Raw genomic sequence first — 26,832 nt, 5'->3', positions numbered from 1 at the left:
TGAATGGGATTAATAATCACACTCACCTCTTTAGCTAGAATTTGAGAGTACTCGATGTCCAGTTCATACAGCGTTTCAATGTGATCGCTGGTAAATGCTATTGGAACCAAAAGAATGTTCTTCCTTCCCCTCTCACAAAGCCCTCTGATAGTCTCATCTGTTTGAGGGCCCAGCCAGGGCATCGGACCAACCTGTGAGAAAGGAGAATGGAAGGCACACGGGGACCCACTTCTCCCTGTGTCTGTGGCACACCACAGCCCACTTCCCTGGACACACACACACACACACACACACACACACACACACACCCCTCCTGGTAGGAGCGAGGGCCTCACTTTACATCTATGTTAGTGGCTTTCAGAATTTCTGTATTAAGCTTGAATCCTTCTCGAAGTTGGCATAATATAAATACGTCACAGTTTCTGTCATTACAACGAAAAATAATACATTAAATCAATGAAATTCAACTAGTCACTTGATTTCTTGTCCATTTCTTGTGCTGCTTGCAGAGTTCCTCTGCTTATGGTGAACAGTCAGGTTAAAGAACATTCTGTGTATATGAAAGAGCCAAACCGAATCATTTTATAACCAAGTCCTAAAATAGACGTCCTTGGAATTGCTGACTGCCCTCAAGCGTGAGGAAACCACCTACCTTAGACTGCCACACCAGTCGGTAGGGGTTGGAGTAATCCAGCTTATCCATGACTCTCTGCACAGTGGCGCCCACCTCCTGAGGATAGGGGTCCCCTCTGTTGACCACCTGCAGCGGAGACACACGAGTGTTCAGTTGCCAACACAATGAAGGGTTCTAAGAGCTTCAGGCTGTGCTGTGAGGTGCTGTGATCCAGTGACCAGAGTCCCCCTTTTGTCTTCTGCACTAAAGATGATGCGATCTGAGCTCATTCGCCAAACGTTCCTTGGATCTCTATCTTCAGAGGCCAAAGGAGAACAGCATACTCATGCATCTCCAAGTACCTAGGAATATGCCAAATTCTACATCTGTGTTATTCATGGGGGGATGGGTCTCTCCATTCCCCATCTGAAGTAGGGAAAGCAGGACTGCGAGTGTTGTATGGATGGCGTATGGACCTACTGAATCCATGGGGCCAGTCAACACAGGGGCAAGTGCTGCTGGAGTAAGACAGAGGGGAGGAGCAGCACGGGGGTTCAGACTCCAGACTCCTCGAGAATACCACCTGCGCCTTCTAATCCCTTTCGTCTCCCCATGCGCCCCCCAGCAACAGACAGCAAGTTGAGTGCTCTGTGCACTGTTGAATGTCTGACTGGTCCTGACGCAGCAGCATGCTAATACTCTTTAAAATGTTCAACAGGAATTTTATTTTTACTGCTTTAATATTTAGCTGTGCACGGGCACCCTAACCCCTTGCATGGCTTGATTGCTTCCCATACCACTTATTACCTCCTAACATACCGAACTATTTTCTTCTGGACTATGTTTATTATCTGTCCCCCAGCCCTGCTCTCTGGGGGGAATGACTTCTATTTTGTTCACTCCCATATCCTCTGACAGTGGAAGGAACAGTGCTTAGAATACAGTGGATAGAATAGTGCTCAATAAATATTGTTGAAATGAAATACTGATAAACTATTTTATGATATTACTAAAAGTTAGTTTAGAAACCATTAGAAACCTAAATACAGAAAGGAGGGAAATAGAAAATCGCCATTAGAACAGCACAGAAATAAGTGCTATCGGCAAGATCTACTGGAGCGTGCTAAAATTAGTGGGCGAAAGTCAAGGAACAAGAAGGCATTTACGTAGTCTCAGAGTGTGTCACCTAAGATACTTGAAATTACAAGGAGAAAAACAGTAACCTTACAACATAGAAATCCAGCAGACACTACCTTACACAAATGGCCGAGGATGACATCGCCAGTGGTAGGGTGTCGTCATCATGTACCCCCACACCATGCACTGAGGACAGAGCACCCTGGGATGTTCTTCCCAGTAGTACAGAGCCTCAGTCGAATCACGGGGAAAGAGCAGACAGATCCAAGTGCAGGAGCATGCTGTGAAATGACTGACGTTCCACTAAATCAATCTTCAAAAGTATCAAGGTCACAATCAGACAGGGAAAGCATGAGGACTGTCACAGATTGGGGGACACTGACATGTGCCAACGAAATGTGACATGGGATGCTGGACTGGATCCCAGCACAAAAACGGACCGTTGTGGGAGAAGTGGTGGAGTCTGATCCACCTGGCCTTGGCCCATGGCACCGCACCGCTGTTAGCTTCCTGGTTTGGGTCACGGAGCTATGGTTATGGACATGTCAGCAGGAGGGGCCCTACGGGGAGGGTATATATGCAGGCTACCCTATGCTCTGTACTGTTTTTGCAACTTTGCCTAAAGTCTAAAATTACTTCCAAATAGTGAGTCTTTAAAAAGTCATGAAGGAGGAAAAAGTCATTAGAAGCAAGCCCGGGGGAAAAGCAAAGCCCCTGAACAGACTTCTCCCTTCACTACCCCTTGTCTTTCCCACTCCTCAGTCCCACAGCGGCCCTGGGCGGCACGCTCCGTCCCTGACGAAGGAAAGGGAAGTGCGGCGCGGTGAGGGAAGGGCAGGCAGCACCCGGAATCGTTCACGTAGAAAAATGTGTTTCCTCCACTCCGCTCCCGGTGCTCCCGGTGCAAGAGCTTCCCCTTCGGATGTGGCCTCCTCACACCTAGCACCGTGACGGTGACGGAAAGGAAGCGGGCGGAGCAGCGGGACGCACATTTGAAGAGGATTTGCATGACACCAGAAGAGAGGCTATGAACTTGTGAAAGTAAAATAGGCAGGCTTCCAGAAGAGAGAAATTTCTCTCCCCAGCCACCTATAGACGAACCGGCCCCGGGGGGTGGGGATGGCGGAGTGGAAAAGCTGTAAGGGCTCGACCCCAGTGACCAGCAGGTGGCAGTAAAGACCGATTAGAAGAGCGGCACCAGACAGGTTAATTGCATTAACTGAGGAGTTAAGCCCTAAATGGCACCTCTGAAGACCTCATTCTCCACCCCTCCGGCTTCAAAAGACCTGTTTTGGGGCACGATGATAGTCCTGAGCTGCTGAAACTGGCTGCTCACTCCACGCACATCGCTGTACCACCCAGCACCCTAGCTCGGGTATTCTCGTTTGCACATGCGCAACGAGGAGGGCGCGTGGAGGTGGTATTTTAGCGAACACCCAGCGTAACGTGAAGTACTCAGGAGCAACCAGATCACAAGGTGATACATTCCGTATTCACTTGCTAAAATGTGGGCTCTAGTCCTAGCAGATTAAAAACTGTAATCATTCCTGGAATTCAAATAGCCCCTACCCAGTCTTGACAAAAGAATGGGACCTAAGATAGTTCAGTGAGACTAGAGGCCCTCAGTGCTTGACTGACCCTGACATCAGATGAGCTCCTTCAGCGGGGCAGGCAAAAGCAGCCTTCCTCTGCCTGCGCCCTGTACTGAAAATCCCTACTCACGAGTACACCTTCCAGTTATCATTTCAAAGGGGGTTATTAGGACAATACCTATTCACAATATTATAATTTGAATTAATTATAATTAGGTTTCAAGAAAGGAGTCTAGTTAAAATGAGCACCTAGGTAAGTCTGAGATGCTAGAATTCATCCTTGTACTGGTCTCAGAGTGTTTGAGAAGCTGGGTCCTGCTTGCACATTCAGAAATCCTCTACCACTCATCCGACGAAACTCTCTTACTTACAGCCATCGGCAGGGAGTGAGCCGAAAACAGAATGACCACCTCACTTCTCTTCTCAGGTGGAAAATGGTCCAGTTCTTTCACTATATGGTCTGCGAAGCACTGTGGGGACAGCAAGAAAGGAGGATGAGAAGGAGGCGGGAAGAACAAAATAGAAAGAAAAGAAAGTATGTTTCGAATGAGAGCTATGACAAAAATCTCCTGGTAACCCTCAAAAACGGGAACTCTCTTTTTAAAAAACTGCAAACAGTACAGCCTCTTCTCGCTTTGGTTCATCATGAAAATGGCTCATAACGGTTTCAGGGGCCTAGGGAATTTGATGGGAAACTTCTGAAGCTCGCTAATGGCTCACTGAAAATGAGCGCTCTGGATCTGCTTCCCCTCGGGAGGAACAGGGCACACTTCCAGATGGAAAGAAGACACAGATGGGAAGGAGAAGTTGTTTTAAGACCTCTCATTTGCTCGGTTAGCAGGAAAACAGCTTACAGGCTCTTTCTAAATCTTCCTCAGTTTGGCTTTCAGGCCTATGACATTAAAATACATTAGACACAAATAGTAGAGGAATAAGAAAATACTATTCTATTTTTAAGACCTTCTCCTTCTGAGCCCAGTATCCTCCCTCAGCCAGTCTTCGTAACAACCTTCATAACAACAGATGAGAGGTTGTCCAACTCTCATTAAATTCACAGAGGGGGGAAGAGGCGGCCGGCCTGGGGGCCATTCAGTCACATCTGGGGACCCGGGCTGCCAGGCAGGCCCCGCCTCCGCCTCCAAAGCTCTGTCCACCAGACCAGTTAATTCCCTCCGTCTAGTTGGCGCTTTCCGATCTACATCAATAGGTGCTGAAATACCCGATGTGAAGAGGCTTTCTTTCATCTTCTACTTTAATCATTCTTCGTCACTTAACTCAGAAAGCAAATGCTACGAAGGACATTAATGGGTCAATTGACAGAATCAGAATAGGAATGTAGATCAGATGAATTTAAGTATCAACGGTAAATTTACTGAGATTGAATATTGGATCATGGTTATGGAGGAGAGGGTCCTTGCTATTTAGGTGTCAAGGGTGGTTTTACAGAGACAAGTTACTCTCAAAAGGTTCAGAAGAAAACTGTAGGCACACACATGTACAGAGTGTATCAGTGATGGAGCGGAATAAATGCTAGTAACCTGTGAATCTAGGCAAAGAGTCTAGTCCCTGCACTATTCTTAGTCTTGCGACTTTTCTGCATGTTTAAACTTCCAAATAGAAAGGTTTTTGAAAAATCATAAAGGATGATTTACCAGAACCACGTACCTTTGCGCTTGTTGGTATTTTGATATATCAGTGGTTGATACTATAAGAAGAGCAAATAATTCCCTAATCAGCACTGAGATATTACTAATCTCTCCAACCCCTCCAAATTTGGTGACGAAATGCACGAAAGTACAAGTTGGTGCCCAGAGACTTTCCTTTCAAAATTTATACTTTATCTACAGAGTAAATATGATTAGATTAGATATAGATTTAAAAAAAACACAACAACAGTATTTTCTGATGGTCTTGCAGTGCCTGGAAACGAAGGGTGCTCAGGAAGGATTGTGTTTGGACGGACAGCAGCCCGGGGAAGGAGACCCGCTGCGAAGCCTACATAAGAGTCTGAACCTGAAGCTATGTTTACTCCTTTTACCCCGGCAGCTCGCCACACAGCGCTATTAGGGATGGCAGTAGAGAAATGACAATTTCAAGTAATTACTACCTAAAACAAGTAGAAATGTAGAGTAAGGTGTTATTTTCAGTGTTTGTTTTTAACTGTATTTTTAATTTCCGACTAGGGTTTGACTTTTTAAAAAAAAAATCTCTGCTAGATATCAAATCTCCTCGTGTCAGCTCCGTGACACGAAGCATAAAACCTATCTATAAACTTTTGTTTCTAAAAAATGTTAGCATTTTTCATTTTCTCCTCTAACAAAAGAGTGAGCAGAAACACAATTTGTTCCGGCTTGCAACAGACGCTAAGCCGTAGTCTACACTGAGGAGCCAGGGGCCAGGAGGAGGCTGCGTAGATCACCTACAGTCCATCTGCGGGGTCCTCCACACGCAATCTCGCTGCGGAATGAAGGAGGCAGGCGGCTCTTAGAGCCTTCAATCACACCATCTAGAAGGGCAGATAAATGCCCCGAAAATTCCCTTTCATTTTGTGAGCGGAGACTTCCTCAGTTAAGAGACCTTTCCGTCTTTCTGCTTCCCCCTTTCAAAGGGCTGAATTTTAATGCAAACCTAATTGCTCGGTGGATCAGGGCAGGCAGATGCTGTGCAGACCCCTCCGCTCTCTGCAACCACATGTCAGCGCTGACCCGAAAGCCCTCGCTCCCAGTCGCAGGCCGCCCAGAGCAAACTGGGAGGGGCAGGCTGGGCTTTCCACGCAGCGGTACAGCAAAGGGGTGGGGGACCCTCAAAGCAGAACTACACCCATCCCTAAGGGAAGGCACCTCCTTTTCATTTTTACTTAAAACTGTTTTTCCACCTAAGTGTTAACCCTTGACATCACCTCTGTGCCTAAGGATCACGGCCTGCTGCAGGGGAGAGCGGGCCATAGGCCCGCATTCACCGACGTCTGGCCCCACCTAGTGGTGTGAGCTTTTAAGGGACTCCGGACTGTTCTGCCAGAGAAACGTCCACGGAGTGAAACACAAAGTGGATGAAACCTAAATCACTTCGTATGTCTCCCACCTAGACTAACTCAAAGGCAGAAATCTCCTCTGACAGAAGAAAACTGCATTTGTACATTTTAGGGCAATTACCAATACTACTCTCAAGTACAAATGGCAAAAAGTAAATAGTAACACCAACTCAAAGCTTCTGGCTTTCGAATTGTAGTTTTAATTGATTCTCCAAAAACCAAGCATCTGTTCATGAAAATATTACAACTGGATGGGAGAAATCTGAAATTTCTTCTAATATGACTTTCTCAACTGAAATGTTAAATCTATTTTCTTTTCTTTTTTTTTTAAGATTTTATTTATTTGACAGAGATCACAAGTAGGCAAAGAGAGAGAGCAGGAAGCAGGCTCCCTGCCAAGCAGAGAGCCCAATTCGGGGCTCGAGCCCAGGAACCTGGGATCATGACCTGAGCCGAAGGCAGAGGCTTTAACCCACTGAGCCACCCAGGCGCCCCAGAAATGTTAAATCTATTTTCATGTCAGAACATTTAGATTGAGTACCTTGAAAAATTTTAAAACCTTTTGTCATTTTAAAGGATTTAGAAAATACACGATCTGTCAGTCATTCAATATATAAATGTAAATTAATGGAAACACTTTGTATAATCTTTCATGTCCTGGTTATTGGGAAACACAAAACTGAAAACATAATTCTGCTCTAGCTTGTAACTAACACTGTTAATCCGAAGAAAGGAGACTCTAACCTTTAATCTTCAAATTTATTTTCTCTTGTCATAACAAGTCGAGTCTCTAATATACTTTTTTTCCCCCCCAGCACACAATTTAAGCAAGAGAACAATACAGCTCGTAAGGGCACCACACGCTAGGCAGGGACAAGAACCTGACCCACCCCAGAAGCTGGGCCGAGGGCCTGCGGCCAGAGCCGGCTTACCTGAATGAGCAGCGGGTGCGTGGGCCACCTGTCAATGGTGCTCCACTTCATCCCAGGCTTCTTGCCCACCTGGTTATAGTATCTATAAATGGCATTTAAGCTGCTGCCTGAAACATACAGGGGACCACTTAGTACATGCGTGTTGATGATAGTGAAAATGAAAAACAGACTAGTAGAGGCAGTAAGTTCAACATAGGTAACTGCTTCTGTACTGAATTAGTCTAATTACAATCATTTCAATGCTCTAAAATGCAGACAGATTTAACTACCCTGCAAATGAAGATCACTAAAAAGCAATCAATTGCAATGGCCTTTCAAAGAGGAGTGCGGCCATTTCTAGTAAGAAACAGGATGGTAGAGGGTTTATGAAATATAACCGCCGCTATTTTGAGGAACGAAGTCTAACAACTGAAAGCATGTTAATCCCCCCCCCCATTATGAAGGTAATCAGCCCCAGCAGAAAAAGTAAGGGGTGGGGAAGAAAGGAAAAAAGAAAATGGCCATGACCCAGCATGCTAATACAGCCATCGTTTTATTCTAGCAGAGTTCTTTCCCATTATTTTCCTGTATAGCTGCTTTGTTTCACAAAATTGTAATTTTAGCATGTATGCAATTTTGTATCCCAAGTGCTTGGCATATTTTTATTTAATATTATGAGATGCGTATTTTCTACTTTACAGTATTGATAGTCATCTTTTTAAATGACTTGTTAATAAGAAGACTAGCTTATTTAGGTTTGCACGAACATTCTCTATTTTTATCTGCTTCTACAAGATTATCATCATTCCCCAGGTTTAAGTTAAATGGGTAGCAAATCCTTACCAGTAATCTAACAAAACTTGTATTTTTAACCAAGAGGTCAAAATCACAAAAGTTCAAAGGCTGAAGGAAGGCAGATGGTGCCAGCTCAATGGCACTTTTTCCTGGCCGAGGGGAGCTGCCACGTGGGCCAAGGCTAATCCTATGCAACCAATCCTAACACGGAGGCTCTTTCTCAGTGTTAACACAGGGTAAATGTTCCACAACATTTCCCTGCTTCCCAACATCAATGCACCGGTTTCTGCAACGATGAAGGCTGTTAATCTGGTATGTCTCCAGATTAAAATAAGAGCCCGGATACAGCCCATAGTTAAATCAAATGGACACTTAGCCTAAAACTGAAGTTTTCAAAAAGATAAATGAGTTCCGTTCCGGAATCCAATGAGTCAGATAAATCCAAATGGAGTCCACTGCATGTTCGAAAACAATCTCTCCAGAAACCCCAGCGTCCCCAGCCTAGTCACACTGCAAGCCACACCGTTCAGGCGAATATCATCCTCAGGACTTCTGAAGCCACAGAAGGACTTCTGGAAGCCACATCCGTTCTTCTGGGTCACTCAGAAACATTTGATAAACTACCCAAAGTAGTAATGAAGGGGAAAATAGAACCAAAACAACTGCATGTGATTGACATACGGGCTATCCTGGCTCTGCCCCAACAACGTGTGTCTACATGATACAACAGGTAAACAACACTCTCCTGGCCTCCAAGAAGGGATGCACTTCCCAAAGGCTTTCGCATCTCTGAGTGAAGATGTACCTGCCTTTTCATGTGAGATGGACCAGGGAAAGGGCGCAAAGACTCTGACACCTGAGACCCACTGGGAGACTCAGCTGTGAAAGGAAACCCAGTCAATCCTCTGATATACAAATTACCATCTCCTTAACTTGTCTAATTTTGAGAGCAGACATCTACAGTTGAAGTATACATTTCTTTTAAAGATTTCCCTCATTCATTCATTTATGTATTGATTTGAGGGCGTGCAAGATAGAGAGCGCGCACAAGCAGGGGGAAGAGAAGAGGGATGGGGAGAAGCAACCCCCACACTAAGCGTGGAGCCTGACTCGGGGCTCGAGATCAGGACCTGAGCTGAAATCAAGAGCCGGATGCTCAACCAGCTGACTGAGCCTCCCAGGCACACCTACATTTGAGGTCTATTGTGTAAAGCAAGGCAAAGCTATGCTTAGAAATTTATAAAATCTGACTCCTTCTCCAATAACATATTAGCAGACATTTTGAGTTGCAGAGGTATATTTCCAAAAGAAGCTGCAACTCAAACTCTTGAGGGTGTCTGAGAACTCAGGCATTTTCATAGGGACTCTGAGCGAACATTTAAGGCATACAAGAGGCTTTGAACATCTCCTCGGACAGCCTCTTGCTTCTCTTCATAATTATAGAAATAGTATGCACTAACACCCAAAAACAATTTGGGAGTCCAAATGTGCTGAGCCCAATCCTTAAAACAGAATGCAAATGTATTTGTGGGCAACAGTAGAAGCTTTACCTGCTACCAGTTCTACAGAGAAGGACAAACATGACTCTTCTCCTGCTCCATCTAAATATACAGGAAACAACACACAGTAATATTTTCCAAAATCTAGAACACTGAGAGAAGTTTACAAAGGGAACATCAAGCTGGGCTTTGGTTTAACCAGTAAACCAACCCATACATAAAGCACAATGAAAAAACATACCAATATTTCTCATGCTACCTGGGTACCTCTGATTTCAAAATAGAAACAGCTATCACCCTTGCTACGTTACTGAGAATATTAGGGTTGCCATAAAAATAGGGTTTATTACGCAAATATAAAAAGTGGCTTAACGTTCTATTACCCAACTGCATTAAAGCACCGAGGAGCGGCGACCGCCTTCCAAACCCACTGCTTGTGACTCTCAGCCGACTGGCCCATAACTCAGGGACAGACGAACCCTGAGATTTCAAATGGACTGAGCTGCACTCTCGTGTTTTAAGCGGGCAGGCTAGATTTGCCATTCAAATGGAAAATGATTTATCCTTTCCCGCTGCATTCCCTGGTGATGGCTGCCAGGGCCCGGCACCCCTGCGCACCCACGGTCAAGGGGAAGGCTCACCTGTCGTGGAGCAGCTGTACTGTGGATACTGCGTGAAGGCGATAGCCCTTTCGATCCCGTCTCTCTCCATCTCCTCAATTGCTTCTTCTGTTAGAGGATGGACGTACCGGAATCCAATATAGTATTTGTGAGGGGCTATTAGGAGGCATGTGTGGAAAGGAGAAAGTATTAATCTTTATATAGATTCCTCGGAGTGCCAAACGTCATGCAAAGCCCAGAACAAAGAACAGTTAACCTAATTTCCTGGGAGGCTGATACTGGGGATAAGTTTAGAATATTCCTCAGATCTTACCCAGTCTTTGCTAGTGCTGGGACTTTTAGGCACTATTTTCCGGGATCAACCTCCACACCCCCACCCCCACAACTTTGCTGAGCACAGTGTTTTTTAAAACTCAAACTTCTGGTCTTTAGTCTCTGCTCCTGACTGAGCGAAGAGACACTCAAAGGCAGGAAGGAAAGAGCTAGCACTTATTCTTGAAATATAACCTCCTCTGATGTGCCAGATACCATGGTGGACACTTTGCTTCTGTTTTTTCTTTCGTTTAAGCACCATTATTCAGATAAAGAAACTGAAACTCTCCAAGGTTAATGAACCTGCCCAAAGTCACCCCAGCAGACGGTGGAGCTGAACCTGAATGTGGGTCTCGCCCCTCCCAAGCCTGTGCCCCTTCCTGTCCCCACCCCAGCCTGCTTCCACCCGGCCTGTTCCCTCCTGCTCCCTTAGGCTCCAGGTCACCTCTGTGAGCTCTGGGATACTCAACAGCTGCTCCCAGATAACAGACGACTGAAATGATTCCTCTCATCTAATACAGAAGAGAAACCCAACAGCAAAGCTTACATTCGAGACACCCATCCGGATCTGAAGTAACAGCTCAGCTCGGCGTACACCCTTGCCTGCCTTCCCTGTACATTCCCTACAAACCCCTTCTCCCAGCCATCCCTTGTCCTTCTCCATCTTTTTGTTCTGGATCTTAGAAACACCCGCCAGCACACAATTTCTTAGGCATTTAGAAAATCATGAAACTGAAAGTTTCCTGCCATTTCACAGGACAAAGCTATCTCCCTCTCAGGGATGACACCGGGAATACACAACACAAATGTTAAGCGGTAACAGAACCAAGATGATGCTACTGTCCTAGCGTGAGCAGGGGCTGCACTAAGTATGGGTCACAAAAATAGCCACAAGAAACATTTTGGCTGCAGTGAAAGAAAAGGTGCACGTTCGTGTATCTGTATAAACAGTTCCTGACTGACGGGACACAGGCCATGGGCAGTCAGGGGTACATGTTCCCAAGGACAGGAGCGGACGAGAGAAAGGAGAGAGAAGCGTGTATGTGCATAGGAAGGACAAGCTGCTCTGATAGCCTCTGGCTAGGGACCGCAAAGAGGAAGGAAGCGATATAAGGGGAATCCTTTCAGCAGTCTGTCCCTTCTAGGCTACCAATTTTATGTTCTCGTGTGTAAAATGATGAACTGCAGCAAAAATACTCCAGAACGCCTGATGCTGTAAGCAAAGTCCAAATGACTAACTGACTCACTGAAGATGACAATGTGGTTCATTCGAGAACCGTCAGCTACCACGCTCCCAAGCCCCCCTGTCTGAGGAGCTCTAGGGGACCTAAGCTGAGGCTGAAGTGGAATTTGCCTTTTGATCTATTCTGAGACAATCCTATGACTAGATTGCTAGGGTAAGAGCCTCCAACACTACCAGCCAACCAGCTTCCAGCATTTTCCTTCCACCTGGGAAAAGGTGCAGCCTAAATGCCTAGGGCCGGGGAGTTCCTCCAATATTGCAGGCAAGAGGTGGAGTGAGTGCCCCTGCAGATAAAGGCAGGGTGGTGACCTCACTTGGAAGGGAGGGAGGGTAAAATATTCTGCAAGGAACAGATAAGACTTGCTAGACTGTTCCATTTAAAGATGGCCTGCACACAGTACGGTAGCCACCAACCACCCGGAAGTCTTTGGTGACATGTGACCAGGAAAAGAAAAAAAAAAAAAAAAACTGATTGAATTTTTGAGCCATGAAACTTCATTCCTTTCCAGCCCACAGATCAAATGTCTGATTTGTACATGACTCTTTGAGAGAAAGGTATGAAATTGTGCAATGCTTTTCGAGTTGTATCATGTCAGGAGCCCTAGGCCAACAACGAATCATAATAAAGGCTCACATGTACTGAATTTTTACCATGTACCATGCACCAGGCTGATGCCTTTCATGATTATCTTGTGTAATCTTCAAAATGATTCTAGGAGTTGGGTTCTGTGATCACCCCCATTTTCGAGATGAGGCTTAGTGGGGTAAGTCATCTGGCTGAACTCTTACAAGCAGGCCCAGGGAAGCCAGCTCCATCTGAAGAAAGCCCATGCTCCTCCCCACCATTCATCCTGTAAAGAACCACTCACTTATTCTGCAGCGCAGCGCATACTTACAGCTGCCTGAGAAGCAGTCACAGTCTACATAACCAAACTATCATTTTTCAAATGTGTCTGAGATTTAGACTTTCATGAAATGATTACGCTTCTCATCTAGTTCCTTCTGTATTCCCTCAATTCCTGTAATGCGGCGTAAACACATGACACCAATTCCAAGTTATATCCCCTCGTTAAACTGACCGTAGGACCTAACAGTCAATTCTACACAAAGCCAGAGCAGGCTGAGATCTCTACACCTGCTACTAAGCAACAACTACTGCCCTAAAAAAACAACAGTTTGAAACGTTTCTACCTGCTCGTACTCATCGCACTGTTTTGTGTAAAGAGCCCTTTCTCACAATAGAAATAAACAAATAGACGTAGTTTAAAAGTATACTTGATGGTTTTGTGTGAAAGTGTGAGGAGGAAGAGGAAGGACAAAGAGAGGGAAGGCGGGAAGGACGGAGAAAGGAGGAAGGAAAATCCACACGAAGACGGGGAGGGGCCTGGGTCCTCAGCGCTGGCTCAGGTCCACTCTGCCAAGCCTTAGACAGCAGGACAAGGAACCTCTTTCTAGGTAATCTGGGCAGGCTCCTGGTAGAGCCACACCTGATAATCTTGGTCTTCAGCACAAACCTCCCCCAAAGCAGTTTCCAAACCTCAAGACTATTCCATTTTTCCTCCATCTGCATTCTATGTGATCACTGGTCCACCTGTTTCGTGTAGCATTTCTCCAGCTAATCTTAAAAGATTTTCTCTCTGCCCCTTAAGCAGACTAGGCTGCAACTGCAGGGTCTCCCTGGACTGGAAGCGTCTCGTAAGTAGAAACCATGTTTTTTGACTTTGAAAAGCAGCATCGAACAGTGCAGGGCACTCGGGGCACCACAGATGAATGAACGGATGGCCAGTCTTGGGCCTCATCAAGCTTCTCTACCATAGCCCCAGAGCGGTCTGCCGAAACTGCTACGTGGCTATCTACGGTGCAGGAGAGAGCAATAATTCAACCTGCCTGCTCCGAGGGTCCCAAGTATGGGCCACAGAGAACAGTGGTAGGTCAAAGGGTCATCAGCACCAAAGCCCTCCCAGGACCAGGCCCTGGACAAGGTTCCCAGATCCAGAGAAACTAAAAGCAGCCTGAGACAACTCCCTGCCTCGGTGACAATGACCAGGTCACTGAGCTCCATGAAGGTAAGTGTGTGACGTACTCACTACTTCGTCCCTTACCACTACACCGTACCTGAGTGTGGTCAGTGCTTACAAACACCTGCCAGCTGGCTGGATTTAGGAATGGATGGAAGTGGGAATTACCGCGTGAAAAGAGCAGGTAATTCCCAGTGACTGGAGCGAGAAAGGAGGGAGGAAAGATGACTTCTTGTCACATTAGTAACGATTGAGGGACTGGAGAGGCAAGCCACAGAGGGGACACCCTAAACTTATCCCCAAAGTTACAAGGAAGAATAATAGACTTTATTCTTTCAGATAAGTCTCAGTAAGATGGAATGCTTAATAACCGATCTTTTAAAAATCACGATTCTGGGGCGCCTGGGTGGCTTAGTGGGTTAAAGCCTCTGCCTTCAGCTCGGGTCATGATCTCAGGGTCCTGGGATCGAGCCCCGCATCGGGCTCTCTGCTCAGCAGGGAGCCTGCTTCCTCCTCTCTCTCTGCCTGCTTCTCTGCCTACTTGTCATCTCTGTCAAATAAATAAATAAAATCTTAAAAAAAAAAAAAATCACAATTCTGACTATGAAAACATGACGTAGATATTACTATTCTTTGGCCCCTACCAAAGCAGGGAATAATCCTAGAATCTAGATGATATAACTTCCTTCGTACTAAATGGCCACAGATTAAAATAATCAGATGTTTGATAGTAAGTGATTTATATCTAGTTCATTCCACGGGACTCTTTCCAGGCCACGCTGGGAGGCTGAGTCCCTGGCTGGCCGGTGTGATCTGGACAAGCCAGCAGCCCCACCTAGGGAGAAGAGATGAGAAAGATGCCCTCCATCTGGGTTTTTCCGAGGCTGACAGCTCTGCCGGATCCTTGGTGGTGACAAGTACTGCTCTACTACATCCACAGACAGAAATGGCATCTTGCCCCCTCTTTTTTCCACTGAAGACAGCACAGCAACTGAAGGTCTGATTCACACTAAACCTTTTATGGTGATAAACTGTTTAGGACCAGGGGGCTTGTTCTCTATCAGGCAGGTGTAAGTAGGGCACAGCCAAGCTCTCCTCACCTAATGTTTTCAAGACACATTGTGGTGCACATGGCTGAACTGTGTAGGAAATGCCCTTGAGCCACCAGCGAAGGCAGGAAGCACACCCGATGCTCAGAAGCGTGACTGAACAATTTTCCAAGTGAGATGAGCTGAGCTAGAGCCTTTGTCCCTGTGTGTGACGGGAAGTGGTGGCTTCTGAGAGCAGCTTGAGGTGACACTCAGTGCTGCTCTCTCAGAGCAAAGTGAAATACTTTTGGTCCCGCTTGGAGGGGTGGCTGTCCTCAAGGGTCCTCACTGTGTCATGCCCCTGTCCTGATTCTGAAGCCCCAAAATGCATCTGTAATTCACGTATTATATGCACATCTCTTGGTTTAACTTTCTCATATTGGCCCACGTCTGCAAGATGCTGTCTTAGTATTAGCAGACAGAGTTTCTTGTCTCAGTATACATAAGAATGATGGTGTGTCCAGCAGCATGCAGTGGGTCTTGAATGCAGCTAAATGCATACTTAAAATTCTTTTCATGCAGTTAAGGCTTCATTCTGCACATTCTTCTTCTGCATTAGAGGTTCTCAGAGGATGGTTACTAGCTGCATGCAGTCCTCCAGCACCTCATGCTAGCCAGTACCGCTGAGCGCCAAGAGCAGCTGCTGAAAGTTGCTTACGGTCTCACGACTGCCCTGACAACTAACAAATTCTGCTCTGCTCATCTAACTAGCTTTCTGCACAGAAAGGAAAGGCACTAACAGCAGCCCTGTTCCATTTCCCAATGATTTCTTTCCGGGGCAATGAGATCTGCATCTTTTCTTCATAGTATATGGCCTCTTTTTTTTTCTTTTTCTTTTTTTTATTTTAATTTATTTGACAGAGAGAGATCAGAAGTAGGCAGAGAGGCAGGCAGAGAAAAAGAGAGAGAAAGAGAGAGAAGCAGGCTTCCCTCTGAGCAGAGAGCCCAATGCAAGGCTCAATCCCAGGACTCTGAGATCACGACCTGAGCTGAAGGCAGGCGCTCAACCCACTGAGCCACCCAGGTGCCCCTGGCCTCTTTCTTATGATCTAGCTCAACTTAACCCACACCTCAAACTTCCTTTTTTTTTTTTTAAAGATTTTATTTATTTATTTGACAGAGAGAAAGAGATCACAAGTAGGCAGAGAGAGGCAGAGAGAGGAAGGGAAGCAGGCTCCTGCCTAGCAGAGAGCCTGATGTGGGGCTCGATCCCAGGACCCTGGGATCATGACCTGAGCTGAAGGCAGAGGCTTTAACTCACTGAGCCACCCAGGTGCCCCTCAAACTTTCTTTTGAAACTAATTGTTCCAAATCTTTTGCTCTTTCCTCTGCAACATAAGGAAGTAACAGGCTACAAGGATAATACCTGGAGGAGAGAGTTAAGGGACAATGCATCACACAGGAACCCCCCAGAACTGCACCTACCACCCAGTCGTGATCGGGACTTCAGATCTGATTTGCAAGAACAAGGCCAGTGAGACGGTGATTAAGTACCTGTGTGTGGGGACAACTCATCCAGCAGCTTCACCATGCCTTCTCCCTGCGTGGAGGTCCACATCTTGATGGGAGACCCGCCTCCAATCCTGCGGTACTGCTCCTGAATTTTGGGGGTTCGACGTTTGGCGATGATTGGCGCCAGCTTGCTAAATCATTTAACAGGTAGGTAAGTGGGTCTTATTCCACCTGAGCAACCTCAGAAACTACTCAATAGAAAAGATAAGCAAAATTATAAGAAGAGCCTAAGTATATCAAGCCTTTAAAAACAGAAGACTTGAGTGACAACAGCCAGTTCTTTTGCCCTTGAGTAGAAAGCAAACTAAACGCTCTCGGAGAGGTGGCCACCTCTGCCCCACATGACATTCTAGCAACACAGCCTGAAGAAGCAGGACACCGAACATTCAGGCACAGACCCTAGATGCGTGCAAGCCACTGTCTTAGCAATGTCTGATCCTACACCTAGTAGGAAGTGGGATATAGAAGACACTGGGAAGCATATATTCCTCTTACTTTAAGAAAACACATATTAATCATACATTTGCATCTGTGAGCAAAGAAGTACACAAACCACACGAATGTTCATTTTAACACGAAAACAACATAAATGTCCACCATGAGCCACACGTTAAATAAATTAAGGTATGACTCAACAATGCAATTCTATACAGTCGTGGAAAAAAAACAATAAGCCAGATCTATGTAATCTGTTCTGGAACAATCTCCAAGATACATTAAGTTTAAAGAAAAAAATAACAGCAAAGTGTTAAATAATGGACATAAGTACATTCACATTTGTGTTAGAACAGGGAGGATATACATGTGCATGCATACCTATATATCTATATCTGTAAATAAAGATATGTATATGCTTGCATATGCACAAACTAGTTCTAAGTGTAACCAGAAAGATACCTGTACAGTTACAGATTTCTCTATTTCTGGTACAACTGTAACCTCCCAGGGGGTAACTGGAAGGCTGGAATCCCAAGGAAAGGGATACTTGCTTTTTACTGTGAACGTTCTTTCTGCTATTTGCATTTTTTATCATATGCACATATACATTTTTCTTTACAAAAACCTATTTTAAAAGAGAAGGGAATAAATAAATTGGGGGGGGGGGGATTTGAAAGGGGAGAGCCACAGTCCATAGTCACAGTATGAATGCATACTAATCATTGCTTCCCTGAGTATTAATCAGCCATTGAGTGCCAAGCACAAATATGTCTGTAACAGTCTTTAAAGGGATATCAGCTGTGTCAGACAACTGCAATTTCCAGAACTCTGGGAAAGAAAGGGCTCAAGGGGAATTCTACCCACCACCCACTTGCTTTCTCTCTCCACTGCAATTCTTGCAGTACCATTTCTCTCTTATACCTAATGGAAAATAATAATGCTGCTCTAGCCACTACCAGATATGTATTAAAACCATTTATTTTTTTTTTTAACTAAAGAACTGAGGTACACGTAAGGCAAGAGGGGCTGAAGCACAGGTGCTTAGACATATCTTACTTTTGAATAGGAAGCGTCATGAGGTCTCGGTCCAAGAAGAGCCTCAGAAGGAAGTCGTGAACATCCCCCAGCGTTTCAGGGCCGCCCATGTTTAGCATCAATATTCCAGTTTTCGGCTTCCTACAGAAAACAAAATGCAATGGTTGATTTGTATCCTCTAAGGTACAATCTTGGTTCAGTAGCAAATTCACATCCAATCTGTTCAAAGCAAAGGTACAGAGCTACAGAGCTATGCACTGGCATCCCATGGCTACCTATCTGGGAACGCACGAGGCTTCCGGTTCCACACGGACCCAGCTCTGACTTTGACCTTGGTCTCCTAGCTCCCTCCATGATTCTGGACTCTCTGGGCTTGAAATGTTTCTCCACTAAACGGTCAGCCCTGAGAAAAGATCCCCTGCCTTAGGGACCAAGAGCCAGGTATAAATCTACAATTGTCCCGTGGTTGGAGCAACTGTTCATGTGAATGCCTCACGAATACACAAATGACTTGGTCTCTCTGAGCATCGGTTTCCTCACCTATAAGATAGAGAGTCCACCAACTATCTCAAATGCTGTCTGGAGAACTAAATAGATAGTGTACTTAGTTAATGTGCATGACCTGGAACACAGAAGTTCTATTATACACAGAGAAGCCATGGGTTTCCTAGAAGTTTAAACCTCCACAGTATAAAAGCAGCCCATATCTAATTCTTTATCTGCTCCCTTCTCCTTAGTTATTAAATTATTACTGACAAGTTATTTCTTGCTACTCTGCTGCCTTCTCCAGAGCCTGCCTTTACTCCTTCTTCGTGTCTCCTGCTACAATAAAGTATACACACTTCTCGTGTTGCACTCACCTCTCCACCCTTCATCTACAGCCACTGCTTAGATTCCTACAAGAAATTGCTGTATCTTATTCAAATAGTTCCCAGTCTAAAGAATCAAGCACCGAATAAGCCAGAAGAAGCAAAAAAAGAAAATCAAACAGTTTAGAGGAAGCTAAATAAACAAAAGGACTATGCAAACTCCAAACCTCTAAATCCCAGAGCCGCTCTGGAGCCTGCACAGACTAAACGGAGCCAGGCCAAGATGAGCTCCCCATCCCTACACCCCTTCAGGGTGCAAGATGGAGCCAGAGTGGGACCAAGGGCCTCCTGCATGCTTCCAGTGGCCGCTAGCAGCCCAAGACTGGAGACTTGGAACTCTGAGGTCATAGCCAGAGATGAGAGGCCGGAGAACTGGAGGCCTGCGTGTGGTCCCATGAGTGGTAGCCCTGTGACAGCAGTGAAAGAGCCTGTTGTGGGGACACTAAAGGACAAGGAGTGTTTCTTCCATTCACGTGCTTTTTTTTTGCATTTGTAAAAATTTATATATGATTTACATACCATAAAATCTGACACTTTAAATTACAATCCAGTGGTTTCTAATATATGCACCAAGTTATGTGACCATTACAACTATCTAATTCCTAAACATTTTCATTATCCTGAAAGAATATCTGCCCCCCTCCACCCCCGCAACCTAGAGACATTCCCCATTCTTCCTCCTGCTCATTCTTGGCAACCACTGATCTGCTTTCTGGGTCTATGGATCTGCTTATTCATAGAAATAGAATCACATAGGGGCACCTGGGTGGCTCATTGGGTTAAGCCGCTGCCTTCAGCTCGGGTCATGATCTCAGGGTCCTGGGATCGAGCGCCGCATTGGGCTCTCTGCTCAGCAGGGAGCCTGCTTCCCTCTCTCTCTCTGCCTGCCTCTCTGCCCACTTGTGATCTCTGTCAAATAAATAAATAAAATCTTTTAAAAATATATTAAAAAAATAGAATCACATAATATGTGGCCCTTTGTGTCTGGTTTCTTTCCCTTAGCATACAATTTTCAAGGTTCATCCATGTAACAGCGTGATTGTCAGTACTTCTTTCTTTTTTCTGGCTGAAGTCGTCTCCATTCACTCTTTTTTTTTTTAAAGATTTTATTTATTTATTTATTTGACAGACAGAGATCACAAGTAGGCAGAGAGGCAGGCAGAGAAAGAGAGGAGGAAGCAGGCTCCCTGCTGAGCAGAGAGCCCGATGCAGGACTCGATCCCAGGACCCTGAGATCATGACCTGAGCCGAAGGCAGCGGCTTAACCCACTGAGCCACCCAGGCGCTCCTCCATTCACTCTTGATAAAGCAGCTGAGAAACGACCAGACTGCGGTTTATGTCAAACGCCATTGTTACAAATGCGGAGGGGTCCCACTTTCTCACCCTCCTCCAGCAAGACCACCTCAACCTACCGCAGTGGCTGCCGAGATGGCTCATTTGGAGGACCAGTCCTAATGTGTTCTAAAAAGTCAACAAGATCACAAGCACATTTTTCTTGCAATTTTAAAGAAACACTAACGTGGTGATAATGTGAGGCAGGACAGTATGTCAAATGTATACAGTTTACAAATGTAATGTATACAATATACATTATACAGTATACAAATGTATACAGTATACATTTGTACAGTAAAAGTACACAGTATACAAATATACAGTATACAAATGTATACAGGAAACTGTTTGCTTAAGCAAACACAAATGAGGCAGAAATCTGAATTTCTCAGCCTAAGTTTCCAAAATAAGAATCAATTCCTGGGGTAAGGGCACTGTTGCATTCCAGGGATGTCAGGGATCTTCCCATTTAGGATGAACTAGGTCCACTTGTCACATCACTGTCTTGGGCCAGCCTTTCTCTTCCTGGGCACTCCTGGCATTCTGGGCTGGATGATCCCCAGGCGTGGAGGGCTGTGCTACATGTTGCGGGGTTTCAGTAGCATCCTGGCCTCTACTCGCTGGGTGGCAACCGCACAAACCCCACCCGAGTTGTGACCACCGAAAATGTCTCCATACATCGCAAATACGCCTGGGGAGTGGGAAAGGAGAGCTTCCCCCCTCCCTCTGCTGAGAACCACTGGGTTAGAGGAAGGGGGTTTACTCTCTTTTTTACTAAACCAAGCAACTATTTTGGAAGGTGGTCATTGTCCTACAACTTTTCCACCTCCTGTGTCCAAAAGTCCTATCAATGAATTAACAAGCTGGTATTTCGTTTTCTTTTCTTGATACCTGAAAATTCCAAATTCATTATATTGTGAAACTGTAATACTCCTTTAATCTTTCTTTTTAGACCACCAGTGTTCTGGGATCCTGTGTCTCACCCTCAAAATCTGTGACTCACAATAAATTAAGCGCTTTTTCCCATGGATTGCTGCCAGTTAACAGATTACTGGTTAAGAAACCCCAAGCTAAGAGACTTACCTAAGCCACAGAGGGTATCAATGTGCAAACGAGATTTGGAACTGTTTTCCATCTATAACACCTGAGCTCAGAACAAGAGTGGCTTTGAATTGGATGTTACTCTGCTCTGCAAACCCATGTTTTGTAAACCATGATGAGCTTACACATGAAAGAGATGCACACGATTTGAAAATACCTAAATACACACGCACTTAATTCAAAACTGTGTTGTGCATAACGAATGGCGCATTAGCTGCCCTAGTCCGACACCCTCTATGAGAGAATGTGAAGTGCAAAGCTTTAGCCATGGTCTGTCTCTCCTCCCTCCAGACACAGCCCATGTGACACCAAGCTCTGAATGTCAGGTTCCCTTTGTTTGAAGGTAAAAGTATAAATGGCGTAACATATTTAAAACTTCTCCCTTGAAAAGGTTTCAACACTTTGCCTATGGCTCTATCCCCGCCAAGCCTCAGTTTCCTCAGTGTTCAATCAGTGTACCCAGAATCACACAATGAAAATCACACACACAAAATAAGACTACTCATTTTCATAGCTGCACTGCTTTCACGGAACATCCGGTCTAGAGGAAAGGTCAGGAAGTTAACAGCTCACGGCAACTTTCCTTCTTTCACCCTGCTAGGGTTGGAGCGTGCTACTTCTGTGAACTCATCTACATGACTGCCTTCTAGAGTCTTGTGCTGCCTCTGTACCAAGGAAGACGCGGGCACAGCTACAGCTTCCGTTATGGAAGAAGTCACCCAAGAACAACGCCGTGCCCGCTGACGTCCACCAGCAAACAGCAGGCCCTTTCTTCCTTTAATAAATCGCAAATCATATTATTTCATTTCTAATTATGCTCACTGTGTTAACAGTGAAAAATAATGGGCAGAGTTTACTATATACACTCTTGACGGATTAGTTATTCTTTATCCTATACAGGACAGACATTTCATAGGGGTAATTATGTTAGGTTTGTAAATACACTTCCAGCATACATATAATTTGTGTTACATGATGTATTCCAGAACTAAATTCCTACATGATTTGCAGACTGTACTGAGCTATGTGTCCTTTAACAAAAGCCCGTGGGATTTTCATTTGTCAAGCATACCTCAATAAAGCTGGGAAAAAAATTTTTAATAAAAATTTTTAAAAATCTGTAAAAAATTCCAAAAAAATTAAAAACCTTGCGGGGGGCGGGGGTGTTTGTGTGTGAGAGAGAGAGCTGTACTCTTCCTGCTATTGAAAGGAAGCCAAGACTCTAACATCCCACTCTTACATACTGGCATGCCCCAGCAGCTTTCTCCTCAAGCAGCTTGCATCCACAAACAGAAATTCTTATTAGTACCACAAGTTAGAGTCCTACCTCTTCCCCGGTTGCACCTGTGGTTTTGGGCTTCTGGCCGGTTGGGCTGTTTCTGCGGTAGCTGTCGCCGTGGCTCCCATGGACTGGCCCCTCCATGGCTGGCAGGTCCTTGAGCCGCCATGCACCACTGTGACAAAGTTAAAGTAGCAGCATGAAATCTAGCAGGGAAGTAATTCCTTTGGAAGAGGTCCTCAGAGCAGCAATCCTGGATTTAAAACTTAAAGAGATGCTGTAGCACAGGTTTCCCCAGCATTTCTCTGCACATAGGTCAAGGCACTTAAAATCCCTCTGACGAGGTGGGGTGGCGCCCCCTAGGGCTTGCAGGGAGCTTTTTTAGAAACACACCTCCTCACTCAGCCTCAGCAGTCTGAAACGATCCCTGCACATTTCTGGAAGTTACTGGCAGCAGTGTGCTGCTGATACGAAAGTGAGAAGCTTGCAGAACAGGCTAAGAACCATTGATTTAAGGGAGTGGCCATCAAGCCAGTTTTCCACTGTCAGTTGCACAGACCTCATCGACCTATAAGCTTTCTCCCCTAAAGCACCTGTGCTAGAGACCCAGGGGTGGCTCAGTCAGTTAAGTGTCTGCCTTTGGCTCAGGTTGTGGTCCACTGTCCTGGGATCAAGTCCTGCATAGGGCTCCCCCTCCCCCTGCCTGCCGTTCCTTTCCCCCTGCTTGTTTCTCTCTCTCCCCGCATACGCACTCTCTCTCTCTAACAAATAAATAAATTTAAAATCTGAAAAAAAGAAAAAAAAAAAAAGCACCAGTGCTGAGAACCCTAGCATTGCCTGTGGGCCCTTTAGAGGACCCGTTCTGGCCCTCCTCCTGCTGCAGCCCCCGGCAACCGGGTATGCGGCTTGCACAGCCAAGGATTCAGGGACCCCAGGGTCCATGGCCCACATTCCTGACCAGGCTCCCAGGACCCAGAACCCCAGAATTCCCTGTCCCCAGAGCCCCCACACTCAGCGCCAGGGTCTGCACAGGCCTCCTTCCTAGTTCTAGCCTCCTGAGGGCTTGTTGTACCGTCCGTGCAAGCAATTCTTCACCCGAGGGAAGCTATGTGCAGGGGCAAGAACAGAGCTCGAACACGCAGACTGGAGTGTCCGCCCGGGCATATGCACAGGACTCTTCACCACACAGGGCAGAGCCGGCAGTGGAAAGAGAAGCAGGGAAGCCTACAGGCCAGAGCCAGCTCTCTACAAGGCAGAGACATTTTCTGACATTTCTTCCAGGGCGCGATGAAGGTCTAGCTACCAGCAGTGGAGAAGAGAACATATCTCACAGCTTGTTAGCTGGCTATCCCACATATGCTATGTGGGTCTCCATCTGCACTCTTGTCCTGGCCCCACAAGAGTTAGGTGTGGGCCTGGAGAAGCTTCCTGAACTGAGGAGTCCATGGGCCCTACTTAGCTGTAGCGGGAAGAATCTTCATCCTTAAATGACCTACAGTGAAATTAAACTGAAGCTATCCAGTAGGTCCCCAAGATGGCAATGTGGGACGGAGGTTACTGCGGTGCCCCACCCTGTACACGTGACCTCTCCCTTCTCTGCTCTCAAACCAGTTGGTCTGAAATCAGCTGAGATCCATCTCCTTCTACCCTCCTCCTACTTATGAGTCAGAGGAGACCGGGTAAAGAACTCGGGCTATGCGCCAGCAGATCTGACTGTCCCCAGCTCTGCCACTCACTAGTAATGTACTGGGACCAGGCTACACTTTCTGAGCCTTCGCTTCCCCAGTAAAATGTCGACACCTTGCTACCAGGATCCTTGTGATGATTACAGCCAAGGACACCCGTGACGCACTCCTCACAGCACCTGCCACAGATGATCAGTGCTCGCATTAGCTCCATTTGTAAGAGCACAGGGAATACGCCTGCTGATTTTTTTCACCTACCCTGTCTATAAGATATAGGAGAATGGTATCTCCAGGCCCTTTAGATTTCCAACTATCTATATTGTGCACATTCCCAACAGAGCCAATTATGTGAGCTTGTGCTGAACAGTCCTTATTAACTCAAAGTGAAAGTGCAAGAGATTGACATAAAGAAGTTCAATTCTGCTCAAATGAAGTCTCAAACCAACCCACATCTCCTTATTTTAGACAAGTTTAATTCTGAACTGCATGAGATTTAACCAGGTTCTCAATCATGTCACAACGTCTGTGATTCCTTATATGAATGAGATTATACTGGGTTCCATGGGGTATCAGAATAGAATTTGGGCATTACAAGATTTGACTGCTGGTAATAAGATTTCCCCTGTGAATCTTAAAGAGGGAGTGGCAGAAGGGAATGAGAGTGAGCTAGAATCCTCAACTCGTATATTAATACTTCCTCGGACAATCTGAGAGCTGGGAACTTTTCAAGCTGCTGATCTGTTGCCATGCCCTACGCTTACAGAATCCTCTGTGGTTGAACAAATTCTCAGGGCACTGCTGCTAATAATGGGTCCTCTGTGCTCAGGACTTAGGGTTAATATACCCACCTCTCAAGATCTTCTCTATGACACTCCTCTCCCCTAATGATCTGAAGATTTCAGAGAAACAAAGAGTAGTCTCTGACCAATTAGTATACATGTAGCTAAAGTTGTTTAATTATTCAAACAAAGGATCAACTGAGACTCCTGAATATACACTCAGCTCACAGCTTAAGAGAAATCCAAAGGCAGAGACAGCATTGTGTGGCACAGAGTGTCCGAGTTCCAGAGCTGGAGAGATCTCGTGGAAACCCCTGATAGTACCAAACAGGCTGTGTGGCAGCACTTGAGCAACTCAAAGAACTACTCCAAGTCTCACTTTTCTCATCTGTAAAATGGTGATAAGGCTAACCCTGCAGGACTGTTGTGAAGATTAGGAAAAAATTTTTTAATCTACGTCCAGCCCTAACAACAGTACCAGGCACACCACATGTGGTTAAATGAGAAGAATACTCAGTAACAGGGACTTGCCCACTTATGAACTAAGACCAGGTATTCTAATCCTACTTATGTCATGAAAATTAGCAGAAGTTATGTACTATATGGTGACTATTAATAAACACTTAGAGAGGGGAGGCTTTCAAAAAAGAATTATTTTCTGGTATGGCACCAAAATGTTCTAGTGACCCTAATTTATTTATTTTTTTAAAAGACTTTATTTATTTATTTGAGAGAGAGAGAGATCACATGTAGGCAGAGAGAGAGGGGGAGGCAGGCTCCCCGCTGAGCAGAGAGCCCAATGCGGGGCTTGATCCCAGGACCCTGAGATCATGACCTGAGCCGAAGGCAGAGGCTTTAACCTTTAGCCACCCAGGCACCCCAAGTGTCCCTAATTTAACACTAATGCTCTTTTTTTTTTTTTAATTCCAGAAATTTTTTTCTAATCATGAAAGGCACAGATGCTTAATGTAGAAAATTTGGAAAGATAAGGCAAAAAGAAAAAAACAATAATTCATTAACCTACCCACTTTCTTTTTTTTTTTTTTTTTTTTTTTAAAGATTTTATTTATTTATTTGACAGAGAGAAACCACAAGTACACTGAGAGGCAGGCAGAGAGAGAGAGAGGAGGAAGCAGGCTCCCTGCTGAGCAGAGAGCCCGATGCGGGACTCGATCCCAGGACCCTGAGATCATGACCTGAGCCGAAGGCAGCGGCTTAACCCACTGAGCCACCCAGGCGCCCAACCTACCCACTTTCTAATTTAAAAAATATATATAGTATATACAGTATGTGGCCCACCCCAGGGAGGTTCTTACTGATTCTGTAATATGCTAAAAACATAGACATAAGACTTTGCTTTTACACTTGTACCTTCAGAATTTGTTTTCAGAAATATTACTCAATTTTTTCCAACCCGATAATGTTAATTCCTTCATTTCAACAAGATGATTAAGGTATTATAACTACATCTTAAAATCAGAGTCCATAATTCAATTGACTTCAAATCCACTTTTGTTATGTCTCTGAATCCTTCCACGTAGTTACTTATAATCTGAACAGCAAATCATTTAAAGCTTCTCATACTGCTCTGTGACCTCAAATGTAGAACCTGTCAGATTTTCCACAGAAAGGGCGGAAGAAAGAAAACACTAATTCAATCCACCTTCCAGCCCCATTACTGGCACTGCGCGTCCTCTTCCTAAAAGTTAATGCTTTTTGCTCCCAGTACCCTTAGGGACCTGACCCTCAGTATAAACCGGATCCTAACCATCTTTCTACAAAGGCACCTCTAATAAGTTGATGGAAATTCAAAGTGGATTGTCTCCATTCCTACACAGTGGGCACCAGACTGGTGAACTGGGGAACTGCTTAGAAAAAAAATAAGGCAGGTCCGTGCCCAGTCACCATTCAGCAGCGGTGGGCACGCTGCGACCTCCAT

General features: G+C 45.3%; 1 protein-coding gene across 6 annotated transcripts in view; it reads right to left on the bottom strand.

The window, feature by feature from the left end:
- Positions 1 to 26,832, bottom strand: part of FECH (ferrochelatase) — a 32,696-nt gene that overhangs the window by 5,172 nt on the left and 692 nt on the right. For 3 of the 6 annotated variants that reach the window (XM_032310308.1, XM_032310309.1, XM_032310311.1), the window contains exons 2-9: positions 22,478 to 22,604; positions 17,866 to 17,985; positions 16,354 to 16,502; positions 10,220 to 10,354; positions 7,306 to 7,412; positions 3,714 to 3,812; positions 653 to 760; positions 27 to 191 (exon numbers count right to left, since the gene is read on the bottom strand). In XM_032310308.1, coding sequence (XP_032166199.1) covers positions 27 to 191; positions 653 to 760; positions 3,714 to 3,812; positions 7,306 to 7,412; positions 10,220 to 10,354; positions 16,354 to 16,502; positions 17,866 to 17,985; positions 22,478 to 22,604 — 1,010 coding nt within the window. The remainder of the gene's footprint in view (positions 1 to 26; positions 192 to 652; positions 761 to 3,713; positions 3,813 to 7,305; positions 7,413 to 10,219; positions 10,355 to 16,353; positions 16,503 to 17,865; positions 17,986 to 22,477; positions 22,605 to 26,832) is intronic. The other 3 variants (XM_032310310.1, XM_032310312.1, XM_032310313.1) reach the window with 2 other exon arrangements.

Source organism: Mustela erminea, chromosome 13 (assembly GCF_009829155.1).
Source record: "Mustela erminea isolate mMusErm1 chromosome 13, mMusErm1.Pri, whole genome shotgun sequence".
Lineage (NCBI taxonomy): Eukaryota > Metazoa > Chordata > Mammalia > Carnivora > Mustelidae > Mustela > Mustela erminea.
This window is presented reverse-complemented; position numbering and strand designations above follow the sequence as displayed.